Source organism: Artemia sp. Qi Xiang Cuo, chromosome 4, assembly GCF_049724085.1.
Source record: "Artemia sp. Qi Xiang Cuo chromosome 4, ASM4972408v1, whole genome shotgun sequence".
NCBI classification, from domain to species: Eukaryota; Metazoa; Arthropoda; class Branchiopoda; order Anostraca; family Artemiidae; genus Artemia; species Artemia sp. Qi Xiang Cuo.
In genome coordinates this window covers 17,009,567-17,023,894 of record NC_142797.1, presented here as the reverse complement: position 1 = coordinate 17,023,894, position 14,328 = coordinate 17,009,567, and the positions used below count along the sequence as shown (strand labels likewise).

The 14,328-nt window shown below is 38.6% G+C and overlaps 2 protein-coding genes across 4 annotated transcripts in view; one reads left to right on the top strand and one right to left on the bottom strand.

Annotated features, from left to right (window-relative positions):
- LOC148952827 (uncharacterized) overlaps positions 1-14,328 on the bottom strand; it is a 135,435-nt gene that overhangs the window by 112,872 nt on the left and 8,235 nt on the right. The gene's annotated exons all lie outside the window — the stretch shown is intronic.
- LOC148952828 (uncharacterized) lies at positions 12,108-12,707 on the top strand. Its single transcript, XM_089087792.1, has one exon. The coding sequence runs from the start codon at positions 12,108-12,110 to the stop codon at positions 12,705-12,707; it is 600 nt and encodes a 199-aa protein (XP_088943918.1).

Below are 14,328 nucleotides of genomic sequence, written 5' to 3'. Positions count from 1 at the left end.
GCCACTTTAACAGTCAGATATTCATTACAAAAACAGGTCCAATTACAATAAAGAACCTCAACACCCAGGTCAGTAGAAATAGGGATAGATGGTATCCTAGCCTAAGTAAATTTGGCGTGGGAAAAGAAAACAGTAATGGCTAGAGACTGTTGCAATTTTGTAGGTATAACAATCTAGTTGTTTGTATTTGGTCACTAAATCGCCCATAAGTTAACGTAGCATTCACATGATGGTAAGACAATAAACCTTATTGACTATGTTATTGTAAACCAAAGACTGGCAGGATCAATACAAAATACTAGGGTATATAGGAGTGCGGATATTGATGTTAAAAATAAAGATCACCATCTAGCAGTGTTTATCGTTAATTTAAAGCTGAGATTTTGGAAGAGTAACTACCTCCCGGGAAGTTATGACGTTGGTAGACTCCAGGATAAGAATTTGAGAGAAACTTCCCAGGAACAGTTGAATACTAAATTCAAGAGTTTAAAATTCGACAATGTGAAAGATGGATGGAATAATTTTAGGAAAATTATTTGTGATGTTGCTGATGGTGTATTAGCGAAGAAAGTTAGAAACATAGCAAGGAATATTAGTGAAAAAGCTATATTAGTGAATATTAGTGAAAGGGGCTTGTACAAGAATTATCTGAGTGATAGATCAAATGAAAATAAGAGGAATGTAAAGCAAGTGGGGAAAGCATTAAAATATGAACTAAGGAGGTGTGAAATGGAGCCATGGATAAAATTGCTGAGGATCTGGAAGATAAAGCTAGACGACATTATAGGCAGTACAATAGCGCTGCCTAAGTAAAGAACATTGTTGGCACAATGTATTTTCTTTTCTTTTTTTTTGGGGGGGGGGGGGATAGACCAAAGCACTTCGTATCGAAAGAGTTGTCGTAAAAACTTCGAAAAGGGTTCATTCGATTGGACATTGAAAGGGCTAATGTCCTTTTTAATAGTCAAAAGTGATTGGAGAGCAACTAACCCCCCTCCCACGCCCACTATTTCCCCAAACACATCCACTAAAAATTTGAGATAGCCATCTTGTTCAACACAGTTGAAAGGTCCGGAAATTATGTCTTTAAGGATGACAACTCCTCCCAGCCCTCCAGGCAAGGGTTGTAAGTTATGCCCTGAGGGCATAAAAGTTTTTTTTTTATATAGAAAACGTGGTCATATAAACTTCTGAGGGGGCTCACTGGAATGGTAATCAGAAGTTCTAGTGCCCTTTTTAAGATTCAGAGTGATTGGATGGCTCATACTGATTGGATCATACAATAAGGCGTTTGGGGTTGAAACAAACCCCCAGAGCCTAGGGGCAAGGTTTGGTTGAAAATTTGAAGTTATAATTCCCTTTTAAGAGTCGAAAGCAATGGAGGGCAACTAGCCCCTCCCCCCCGGCTACCCTTCTTTTCACCAAACGTTTCTGGTTGAAATTGTAAGATAGCCAAGTTGTTCAAACTAGTCCAAAGAACATATAACAATGGCTCTAGGATTGACACAACCCCCAAAGCCCTGGGGCCAGGGTTGCAAGTTATGCCTTGGGGGTATATAGGGTATTTAAGGAATGGCTGTTTGTATAAACTTCAGCTTAGGCTCATTTGATTTGAAATGAGAAGTTATAATGCCCCTTCTAAGAGTCAAAAATGATTTGAAAGCAATCAACCCCCCCCCTTTACACCCATCACTTCCCCCAACACATCCAATCAAAATTTTGAGATAGCAATTTTATTCAGCGCAGTTGAAGGGTCCGGGCATTATGTCTTTGAGGATGACAACCACTCCACAGCCCTCAGGGCAAGGGTTGTAAGTTATACCCCGGGGCATTTAAGGTTTTTATGGAAGGGATGGTTGTATAAACTTTAGAGGAGTCTCATTTGGTTGAAAATTGGAAGTTCTAGTTCCCTTTTTAAGAGTCAAAAGGGGTTTGAGAGCAATAGGTAAAAGACATAAATACTAACAAAGGTAAGAGACATTACGTCTTTAGTCTTTGAGGATGACAACCACCCCACATCCCTCAGGGCAAGGTCTGTAAGTTATGCCCTGGGGGTATATAAGGTTTTTTTTACAGAAAAGGTGGTCGTATATACTTCAGAGAGGCCTCACTGGAAAGGTAATGAGAAGTTTTAGTGCTCTTTTTAAGAGTCAAAGTGATCAGAGGGCAGATATCCCCCCCCCAAACGTCGTCTTTCCCGAAATGTAGACAATAGATATTTTGAGATAGCCATTTTATTCAACATGGTCCAAAGATCATATAACAAGGCTTTTTGGGTTGTTACAAACCACCAGAGCCTGGGGCAAGGGTTGTAAGTTATGCTACAGGGGCATTTAAGGTTTTCATGGAAGAGCTGGTTGTATAAACTTTAGAGGTGGCTGATTTGTTTGAAAATTGGAAGTTCTAATTCTCATTTGAGAGTCAAAAGTGATTGAGGTCCACTAGCCATTCCCCCCCCCCAATTGCCCCTCTTTCATGAAACGCATCTGATTGAATTGTGAGATATCCATTCTAAAAAAAATAGTCCAAAGAACATATAACAATGACTCAAGGGTTGACACAATCCCCCAGAGCCCTGGACAAGGATGATAAGTTATGTCCTGGGGGCATATAAGGTTTTTATGAAATGGCTTATTGTATAAACTTCAGATTTGCTCATTTGATTTGAATTTGAAAATTATAGTGCCCTTTTTAAGAGTCAAAAGTGATCTGAGAGCAACCAGCCCCCCCCCCCCCCCTAGCCCATCATTTCCCAAAAACAAACATCCAACCAAAGTTTTGAGGCATGCATTTTTTTCAGCATTATTGAAAGGTTCAACAATTATGCGTTTGGGGAAGTCAACCCCTCTGCTCCCAGGCCTTAGGGCAAGGGCTGTAAGTTAGGCAATTTGCTCATTGTTCACATATAGTTTATGTTATTGAGAAAAGGTATGCATGTTTGACAACTACTTTTCCAAAATACGAAGGGTATTAAGGTGAGTTTTTCAAGGAATGTTGAACTAGATCAAAAAATGTTTTGAAAAACATGTAATTTGCACTTTACTGAAATTTTTTTAAATGTTTTCACTTTTATTAAAAATCATTTAATTTTTAAACTAAATTAAAAAATTAAATTTTCTAAATTTTCGTTCACGATTTTTAAATTAAATTAATATTATTTAAATTAATATTCACATTTTTAAAAATTATTAAAATTTTAAAGAATAAATATGAGCATATGTATATTAAACTGACAATGCACATTCATTTGTATTTTTTTCAGTAAAGTGCAAATTATGTTCTGGCCTTGAGATGGCATGAGGATTTTGACCCCTACTCATGTTAATTTATGCTCGTTTTGAGTTTGACTCGGTTATTTATTGTAATTTCTGTTCGTTTTGGGTTTCATTTCATTATTGATGCTGATTTGTGGTGGTTTTATCTTTGGCAGATTATTTGATTCTATTTTTGCTCATTTTTGGTTTAATGGAGTTCTTTCTTTTCCTTGAAAAACTTATTTTGTGGATTTTTTAAAATTAATAATAGTGATTATATTGTACTGGCATGTTAATAAATTGAGAGGGTGCAGTCAACTCAGAATGTCGCAATTAAAGATAGGAACGGGGCCACAATTAGTAATAAGAAAAGAGTTAAAGAAAAATGTGCATAACATTTTGAGAATCTACTAAACCAAGATAGAGTTGCAGGAAAAGATATAGTGGAAAATGAAAAAGTTTCTGACACCTTGGATATGAAGGAAGATAGGTTTTGTGAGGAAGAATTAGCAAAAGTACTAAAAGGATAAAAAAATTAATAAGGCCACAGATGTTGATAGTGTGGTAAATGAGCATCTTATGTATGGTGGCTCTGAGGTTAGAAATAAGTTACTTAAGATTATTAATAAGATTTTGAAAAAAAGTGAAAGTACCTAGCGATTTTAGGAAAACCCTAATTAAATCATTGATAAGAAAGGTGATATGTGAGTGCGCTAATTATCAAGGCATTAGCCTGGTCTATATAGGTAGCAAACTATTTAGTAATATGATACTTTTTAGACTGAGAGATGCTGTAAACAAAGTTCTAAGAGAAGAACAGTGCAGTTTAAGAAAGGGTAGAGGATATGTCAACCAAATTTTCGCTCTTAGGTTAATAATTGAGAAGTGTCTCAGTTATCAAACACTTTTAGTCCTCAGTTTTATAGATTATGGCGATGGCCAAGCATTCAATTCTGTTGATAGAAGAGCTTTAGCGAAGGACTTATCCTTGTATACCAGACAAATACATTAAAGTGATTAGTGCTATTTACGAGAAAAACACTGCTGCAGTTAAGGTAGAAAATGAGGTTAGCAGATGGTTTTTATTAAATCAGGAGTTAAGCAAGGTTGTGTTCTATCCCCCTTTATATGAATTATTTTGATGGACTTTACAGCACAGGAATCGCAATGGGAGAATACAGAATCAAATGGGGAGAAACAACTTTCCTGGACTTAGAATATGCTGATGATTTAAGCATTCTAGATGAAAGCATCAGCAAAACGAATGGTTTTTTAGAGGTACTGCGAGTTCAGGGTGCTAGAATTAGTTTGAAAATTAATGTTAAGAAGACTAAGCCACTAAGGATAGGAATAAGTGAAGATGAAAAGGAGACGTTGGGTAATGAAAAGATTGATCAGGTGGACAGCTTCACTTACCTTGGTAGTATTATTAGTAAGGACATTGAAGATGCTAAAACTAGATGCTCAGGGTGTTTTTCACAGTTTAAAAAACGTTTAGGAGAAAAGGAAGATTAGTCTGCAAACACAGATTAGAATGTTGGAAGCTACAGTTATGACAGTGGTAAAATATGGCTCTGAAGCATGGGCGCTCCAAAAAACGGATGAAGATTTGTTAGATGTTTTCCAGAGAAATAGCCTGCATATTGTTCTATGGTACCCGGATGACTGACCGTATTTCAAACAATAGGCTGTACGAAGTGTGGTTCAGTCCTACTTTCTAGGGCTATAATGAGAGAAAAGTTGATATGATTAGGGCACGTTCTGCAGGTGAAGGATGGCAGATTTCTGAAGATGGTCCTTTTTGGCCAACTGTCTAGAGCTAAACAGAAAGCAGGTTGTCTGTAGTTGGGGTGGGAGAATGTCATAAAGAAAGATTTAAGGGAAATGGGAGGCGGCTTGGTGCTGTGGTGAGTTGGTAAGTGGTAGTAGTAGTTTAGGAAATCGAGTAGAAATAGTTTGCCACTGACTGTTGTTTATTAATTGACATTGAGCTTGTTCATGTGTTTTCTTCTTTTTTCCTTTTTTTTAGCCAACAGATGGAACTTCTCTGCCAAAATTCCAAGCCTCTCTACTGCCATAAAATATTACTTAAGTTTCTTCTGTTTTTTTTTTTTCAGTTAGCTATTAGGCTACCCTACTATTTTATTACCAAAAGGTATTGCCTCACTTCTTGGGCAACAATTGAAGCAGGGACAAAGAGAGTTCAATAAACTCAGGCAAGAGATAACTTGACTAAGCATGTCCCAGATGAAAAACGACATATCACGCCAAAATCAAAGGAAAAAACCTCATCAAGCCAATGCCAATATGACCAAAAAGTAGAGGCATAAAACAAATACAAATGAACGCAGCCAAAATTCTTTTTTGGTCAAAAGTAATGAGAATTCTTAATTTGTGGTATCAGAAGAAACGTTCGAGCAATAAGTTTTGACAATCAATAATTTAAAAATATTGCAATAGAGTCTAAACTAAATTATTAATATAAAATTGATTTTATATATATATATATATATATATATATATATATATATATATATATATATATATATAAAATCGATTTACCAAGAATAAAGAGCCAGAAATTATCTTATCAAATGTAGATGGCATCAAGAACATCCAAAACCATCCATTCTAAGCTGATACAGATGAACTAGTGTCAGCAACCAAGGATTTTTGGGATGGTAATTAATACAGCCAGAACCAAGATTATGCAGGGGTCTAGAGACCCTGTTACAGGAACTGTGCATCTGACAATAAAAGGGGGGCCAGTAAAAAATGTTAACTCCTTTGTCTATTTAGGGAGCCTCATAACTTCTGATAGTGCTGCTCAAAAGCAACCAAGCAAAGACTTGACCTGGTTAAGATCATGGTTTTTATGTTTCTGTTTGCCATGGACAACAAGTAAGCCCTATACAGATTCTGAAAAAGTTCAAAAGCTGCCAGTACCAGAATTCAAAAAGCTTTGAACACTTTAGCAGCACAACTTGTGTTTTGACAGCTTTTCTTTGAGCAAAAAGTATTTTTAATATATAAAAATGGTATTTTCAGATAAATCTGCCAACAAATTTCACTAGGTCATGAAAACGTCCAAGTAGCATTGCTACCATGCTACCCGACTTTTTGCATGGTCCACTATACATGAAAAATTTCAATACAACTATAATTAAAACCTCTACATTACATTTTAATTTAATCCTAGTTTAAACTAAGAAATATAGAAAACATGAATTCAATAGAAAATACGATTTGCAAGATTCTAACAACCCTTCATATCGTGTTTACCCTTAACTACCAAATCATGAAAAAAAACCTTAAACTTACAATATATTTAAAAGTTTAAGGGACCTGTTGTAACAGCTTTTACAATCCAGGCTATGCTGTAGATTATGTGTTACTTTAATTTGCAGAACTGTGTACCAGGGTCAGTAATTGTTTGATTGCTAGCAAAGATGGCGAATGCAATAAGGTGTAAGAGGTAGAATGGGTGAATAAGAAGACAAGTCTTCAGATGAAAATTCGAATATTGATGCACATTTTGTATTCTGAGTGAGCAACCCTCACCATGGCTACTACATTAGAAGTGATCTTCTTGACAGAGTAACTGAAGAGAAGGATCTTGGAGTTATAACTTATAATGAGCTGAAACATCAGGGACACATGAGCCCTAGCATCCAAAGCTAACCAAGTCCCTGGGCTTATAAAACCTACTTTCATCACAAGAAAGCCATATGTGGCTAAGAAGCCATATAAACCCCTTGTTTATGCTCACTTGGAGTTTTGTGTGGTGGTAAAATCCCCAGAGTAAAACATGGATAACAAGCCCTTATAGTGTTCTGGGAAGGGCTACAGAACTTATTTCCAGTCTGCAACACACACTCCATGTAAAAAATATCAACAACCTCTGCAAATACCTACCCTTATATATTGGTAAAAGGATGGTGATACAATTGACCTGAAAACTGCTAGGTTCTGGGGCAATGAAGGACTTATTTATCCCTTTGGTCACACACCATGCCAGAAGCCATAGCAAAAAACACCAGCTCCCCTCGTCCCACTAAAGGTAGCAGCAGAGCCTCTTCACTGTGAGAGCCGTGCCATTGTGAAATGGGTTGAAATAGAAGACAGTCAAGTGAGCCACTCTCCATTCATTCAAAGCGAGAGTCTATAAAGATTAGCCTAATGTTGAATGGCAGATAAACTTGAACTCAGCAATCAACTAAGCTGACACAGCCACTCCAGTAAGAATCTATAGGTTCAACCCCATCCTGACTAAACATTTTCTATAACTGAAAAGGTCCAAGAAAAGAATGGTTACAGAAGCAACAACAACAATTGAAAATTTCGGGAAACATCTATCCTGAATAGGGAGGGGTGAACCCCATTTTTCCAAAAATGCAAGATGCTACTGTGGAAACAAGAAGGCATCTGATAGAAGAATGTCCAGCTAGGATTAGACACCAGCTTGAGATATTTCATAATGTTATTGTTAAGCTGGAGGACATAGTAAGGGAAGGAGAAGTCCGACAGCTGGAAAGATATATGGTAAGGGTGAGGAGACTGAACCCATCATTGGTCCCCCCCCCCCAACCATAAATAAAGCTTAGTTTTCGGGGTGTAGAGGCAATGGACCTCGAAGGCCTGAGCCTTGACCCACTGATAGTGGGTCCACCCCTCCTAATAGTAATAATAAGAATTTATAGACTCTGGCCTTACCTTGCTGGCAGATGTGATTTTGCTAGGATGTAATTGAAACTGTAGTGATTATCATATTGTTTGTAAAATTCCATGAAGAGGGAAATGAATATTGTATTTATTTTTTGTATTCTTAGTTAAAGTAACTTTGTCTTGTGATCATTATTTTTCATATGTATTATGTATACTTGCATCCCAAACTCTCAAAGCCCACCAGAAATATATTCATTTTGCTAATATCTTAATCTAGGGCAGTCAAACCTTCTGTATGATCTAAGTCTACTAGAGTTTCACCTTCTCATTTGATGTCTTATTTATCCAAAGCTCTGTGATAAGATGGTGTCATTGGAGGACTAATGAACATTGACTCAGATGATGTTGTTGACCCATACCATGTTATTATACCAGCCACCAGCTCCACTTATGTCCCAGGGAAATGATGTAAGGCAATAATAACTCCAATCAACAAACCAAGGCTTGAACAGTGTCAAAATTATTAGCATATCAGCCAGGCAAGCCACTAAGATCCTCCTCTGTAAAATTGAAGCAATTCCTGTTTTTGCTAATGGCAAATGTTAAGCTGGCCGTCGACCACGGCAATCAACCACATTTTTACTCTGTGTCAAATGAAAGAGTGATACATCAAGGTAAATAGAGGTCCATGTCAACTATTCATTGATTTGCAGGAAGCCTTTTTAGATGGAGGGAAGGTTTGCAGCATATTCTAGGACACTACAGAGTCCCAGACGAAGCTGTCAGAACCAATAGGAATATATACAACTAGCTTAAAAGCTAAAATACTGACAACTAATGACCTTTGTGACAAAAACTGGACAACTTTTGGTGTTCTCCAAGGATAGGCACTCTTCCTACACTTGTTTAACCTGTTCCAGTATACCATTTTCTCTTTGACACCCACTGAATAAGGAATGAAAATAGGTTGGATTCTAATTGACAATCTGGCATATGCCAATTACATCAATCAGATAGCAACAATCACCCTCAAGGTAAATTAAAAAAAAAAAATCTTGATTAATTTTTCAGCTAGAAGATGAGCATATGTCTCAATATACCTTTTCATGTTTTTTCAGATATATGTATCATTACCCTTGCACTACTTTGTGCCATTAAAGTAACGACTTGTTCTTTATTTTTTATCTATTTGAACTAGATAAAATCAAACAATACAATTCAGAATTCAATACTTTTTTTTAATAATTCATTACCTTAAATCACACTGTCAAGCAAAATAAGGAACAATCCTGTAGAGTTGCTGGCAAGTGATGATGGGGAACCATAGACTCAATTACATCCTACTATGTCTTCCATGGTTTAATGGTCCAACTCTTGTCAATGGCAATCTTAAAAGCATCAATGGAGGGGACAGTGACAATAATATCAGGAAGATTGTTCCAATGGGCAACCACTGTATTGGAGAAGTAGTGTTTGTGGACTCTGGAATCTGCCCTCTTCTGGGACAGCTTTTTGCTATGCCCCCTTGTCCTAGAGGATTCATCAAACTTAAAGGACTTTTGACAGAAGAGCCAGGATTCAAAAGCTTAAAATTTATTATGACTTCACCTCTTCAACATCAGTACACAGGCATTGGGAGCTGTAGTTTATTCAATTGAGATGGGTGGCCAAGATTCTTGCATCCATCAACAGCTTTTCTTGCATGACTTTGGACAGCTTCTATTTTCTACCTGTTGTATGCTTACCTTTGTTATGATATGTTTGTGCCGCCTGTAATGCTCTCATTGTATTGCTTGCTGTGTGCTTATGCTTGTTGTTTGTGTTGCAGGTCGGTTGGCTTCAATAAACTGATTCAATCAAACGTCTCTCATTGAATACAACATGGTGTCAGAAGAATAGTCAAGATGGACAACTCTACGCCTTCACCTCGTTTTGACTGGGAAGCAACCAGTCATGAGTCATGGAAATAATTTGAACAACATGTGCGGCTAATGTTCACAGGCCCTTTAAGTGGAAAAACTGAAAAGCAACAGTGTGCATATCTACTTCTGTGGCTTGGTGAAAAAGGTCGAGACGTATACAGTACTTGGACATTGCAGGCAGAAGAGACAGATAAAATTGCTTGCTACCTAGAAAAGTTCAAGGAACATATTTCACCATCTGTCAACCCAGTCTTTACTCAGTACAAGCTTCACAAGCGAGACCAAAGTGTGCATGAATCAGTGGAACAGTATATAACAGGCATCTACGTGTTTGTTAAGGACCGTGATCACCCAGTAGCAACCATTAATGACATGGTGAGCTACAGAATTGTTTGTGGAATCTTATCACCAAAAATTTGGGAGAAAATTTTGTCAAAAGGTGGTACATTAGTACTTTCAAAAGCCATAGAAATCGCTAGAGCCCATGAGACAACCCAGGCACAATGGCAGATGTTTCAAAAGATGTGAAGATCAAACAGGAGATCAATAGTCTACATAAAAGGAAGCAACACCAGTCAGCATATGCTTCACAGCCTAAGCAGTGCTACTTCTGTGGAGGGCAATATGATCCAAATCACAGGTGCCAAGCAAAAGGAAAAATTTGTTCAAGTTGTGGACGCTCAAATCACTTTGCCAGAGTTTGCAGAAGCAAACCAGTGCATGCTGTTGAAAGTGGAAATGCAGCTCAGATCGACCAAGTATTCATCAATACACTCTTTGTGGCATCCTTTGTAAATATAAAAGGAAGCCAACCGACTTCAGAAATCATCGTGAACAAACAGGAATCGAAAATTAAGTTCAAAATCGATACTGGAGCAGAAGCCAATGTTATTCCAGTAGATCTGTTTCAGAAAATTGTCCTTAGACCCGAATTGAAAGAGACCAAGCAGATTCTTGTTGCATAAGGAGGTACGAGAATCCCAGTAATCGGGATATGTATGCTGTCATGCACATACAACAAGGCTACCACAGGTAGATATGAATTCTTTGTTGTAAAAACCAAAGCCATGCCAATACTCGGCTATGAAGCATGCGTCGACATGGGTCTTGTGAAAGTGGCCGGAACTGTTGAGCAAAATCATGAAACACTGTTCATCCAGAAGGTAAAAAAGACTTTGCTGACGTCTTCACTGGCCTAGGCGAACTGCAGGGTGAGTGCACCATACATCTGAAGCCAGATGCTGTGCCAACTGTACATCCAGTGAGACGTATACCATTCGCCCTTCATGACAAGCTAAAAAGCGAGTTAGAACAGCTGGAAAAACAGGGTATTATACAGAAAGTTACAACTCCTACTGAGTGGGTAAACTCAATTGTCACCGTTGAAAAACAAGATGGGTCTCTGCGTTTGTGTTTAGGTCCAAGGGATCTAAATAATGCTATACAATGACCCTATTACCCCATGCGAACTTTTGAAGACATAGCTGCACGGCTTCATGGTCACAACAGGTTTATTAAGCTAGATGCCAAGACTGGGTATTGGATGCTCAAACTGTCAGAACCATCGTCATTGATGACAACTTTCAATACACCCTTTGGAAGATATCAATACATGAGAATGCCTTTTGGGATTGTGTGTGCTCAGGACATATTCCAACAGAAAATGGAGGAAACGTTCAACAATCTAGAAGGTCTAGGTGTGATTGTGGATGACATAATAGTATCTGATAAAGATGACGAGCATGATAAAAACCTTTTATGCCTGATTGAGAGGGCCAGAAAGGAAGGAGTGAAATTCAACCCTGAGAAATGTATATTTGATGCTCACAGTATCCCTTATTTTGGCCACGTCATCACAGCTGAAGGCATAAAGCCGGATCCAAGGAAGGTTCAGGCTATAAAGGAAATGCCATGATCTACAAGCAAGGAGAAGCTCATGACGTTTTTAGGAATGGTCAATTTCCTATCTCGTTACATTCCAAATCTCTTGACTTTGAACCACTCATTAAGAGAGTTAGGAAAGCAGGATACATTCCAGTGGACAGATTTTCGCAAATCAGAGATGGAGAAGATCAAGGTTTCTATTTGTCAGAACCTAGCTGCATTTGATGCTCAAAGTAAGGAAGTAGAGTTGAAAACAGATGCGTCAAAACATGGCCTTAGGGCAGAGCTTTTAACTCACGGACAGATTGTGGGATTTGCCTCAAAAGCATTGAATGAGACAGAATAGCACTACTCACAGATCGAGAAGGAGCTGTATGCAATCATGTTTGGCTGTCGGAAATTTCACCAAGACATTTATGGCCGAAAAGTCAAGCTGTACACAGATCACAAGCCTTTGGAAACCATTCTGTCAAAGCCTTTGTCTCAGGCACCACCAAGGCTGCAAAGGATGATGCTTCAGATACAGCCGTACTATTTGGAGGTTCACTACATTAGAGGCAAAGATATCCCAGTAGCTGATGCCCTGTCAAGACTGCACACATCTGAAGAAAGCGACGATTTTCAAAATGAGATTGAATTTCATGTAAACTCGTTTGTTAAGCACATACCTGTTAGTGATACAAAAATGGAGCAAATCCGAAAGGAAAATCAGCAAGATCCAGTCATGCAAACCCTCATCAAAGTGATCCAGGAAGGGTGGCCTGTCATCAGAACGTCTTGTCCAAGGCCTGTTATCCCATACTGGAATTTCAGAGAAGAGCTAGCGGTTGTTGATGGCATCATCTTGAAGGCTGACCAAATTGTCATTCCTTTAGCCATCCAGCCAAACATTCTCCAGCAACTGCATGCATCCCACATGGGCATGGAAAAAACCAAACAGAGAGCGCGAACTGTGGTTTTCTGGCTTGGAACGAACCATTAAATAGAAGAGTTTGTAAAGAGCTGCGAATCGTGTGGGAAATATTCACCAAACAACCCCAGAGAGTCTTTGCTTTCCTCTCCACTACCCGAAGGCCTAAGAGAAGCTATTGGTGTAGACCTTTGTTAATTGGAGGGCAGAAACTAACTCATTACTAGTGACTACTATAGCCGGTTCATTGAGATTGACAAGTTGAACTGCACAACTTAATCGGACATCATCACCAAACTCAAGTCACATTTTGCTAGATATGGCATACCGTTGAAGATTCGGTCAGACACTGGGCCGCAGTTCTCATCCAGTGAGTTCCTTAGTTTTCTGCAACTGTACGACATCCAGCTCTATACATCAAGCCCGAACTTCCCACAATCGACTGGACATATAGAAAAGGCAGTAGATATTGCGAAAAGAATCATGCAGAAAGCAGTCGACTCCGATTCGGATCCTTATCTTGGTCTTCTTGAGTACAGGAGTACTCCAATCAGTGGATCTGCATCACCGGCTCAACTGCTCATGAGCAGGACTCCGAGGTCGATCCTACCAACTATCCAGCTGCGTCCCAAGGTAATACCTAGAAAAGAGATCATCAGGGTTCATGAAAGAAACCAGTGTAGGCAGAAAACCCACTATGACCGGCATGCAAAAGACTTAGCTATGCTGAGTCCAAACGAAACAGTCTGGACAAAACTGTCAAAAGAAGATAAACAGTGGAAGAAAGGGATAGTTCTGTCAATGCCAGAGCCAAGATCTTATCTAGTACAAACGGAAATACTTAGAGACGAAATCGCGTGCATTTGAAGCCTAGATTCACTGTGCTGGGGGAAACTGAAATTAACATTCCACACGAACTTGTAGACTCAGATGAAAGCCAGTCCATTGCGCCGGGTCCATTACTTGAGGGTACTGAGTCCCCTGAAAAACTAGACGCTACCAGTCCGACTATTGCTACTCCACCAAGGTTTAGAGTTGATGAAAATGCTGATGTTCCAGACACACCGTTTGCAACTCCGAATCCGGTTCCAGTGAACTGTAATAGGAATTCTAGTACGGACGGGACTCTATTTGAGCCACGCGTGTCAAGATATGGAAGGCCCATAAAACACAAGACAGATTTTTGATCTGTGAATAATTAAATGGAACTATGGTTATTTACGATAGTGATTATGATGCTTCAGAAGAGTTTTGTTTTTGTTTTGTTATTTGTTTTTGTATGTGAAGGAAGATGTTGTATGCTTACCTTTGTTATGATATGTTTGTGCCGCCTGTAATGCTCTCATTGTATTGCTTGCTGTGTGCTTATGCTTGTTGTTTATGTTGCAGGTCGGTTGGCTTCAATAAACTGATTCAATCAAACGTCTCTCATTGAATACAACACTACCAACCACCCTTGTTCATGGGTGTTGTAATACACAACCCACATTCTAGCAATGGTTACACAAGACCCTTGTACATCTTGGTCATAAATTAGAATGATCTGCTGTGTACTGTATGCTTGATTACACCAAGGGTCCGAGATGCTTTGGGAATCACTGTATGTGTGTTTGTGGAACTTCGAATTTCATCAACAACAATTCTCAAATCTCTCTCAGCTGCTGAAGGGTTGCTCAATTGTCTGAAGCTGTCC

What these genes read in the sequence shown, in the direction of transcription:
- LOC148952828 (XM_089087792.1), top strand. Translation starts at nt 12,108, where the DNA reads ATGTTTGGCTGTCGGAAATTTCACCAAGACATTTATGGCCGAAAAGTC.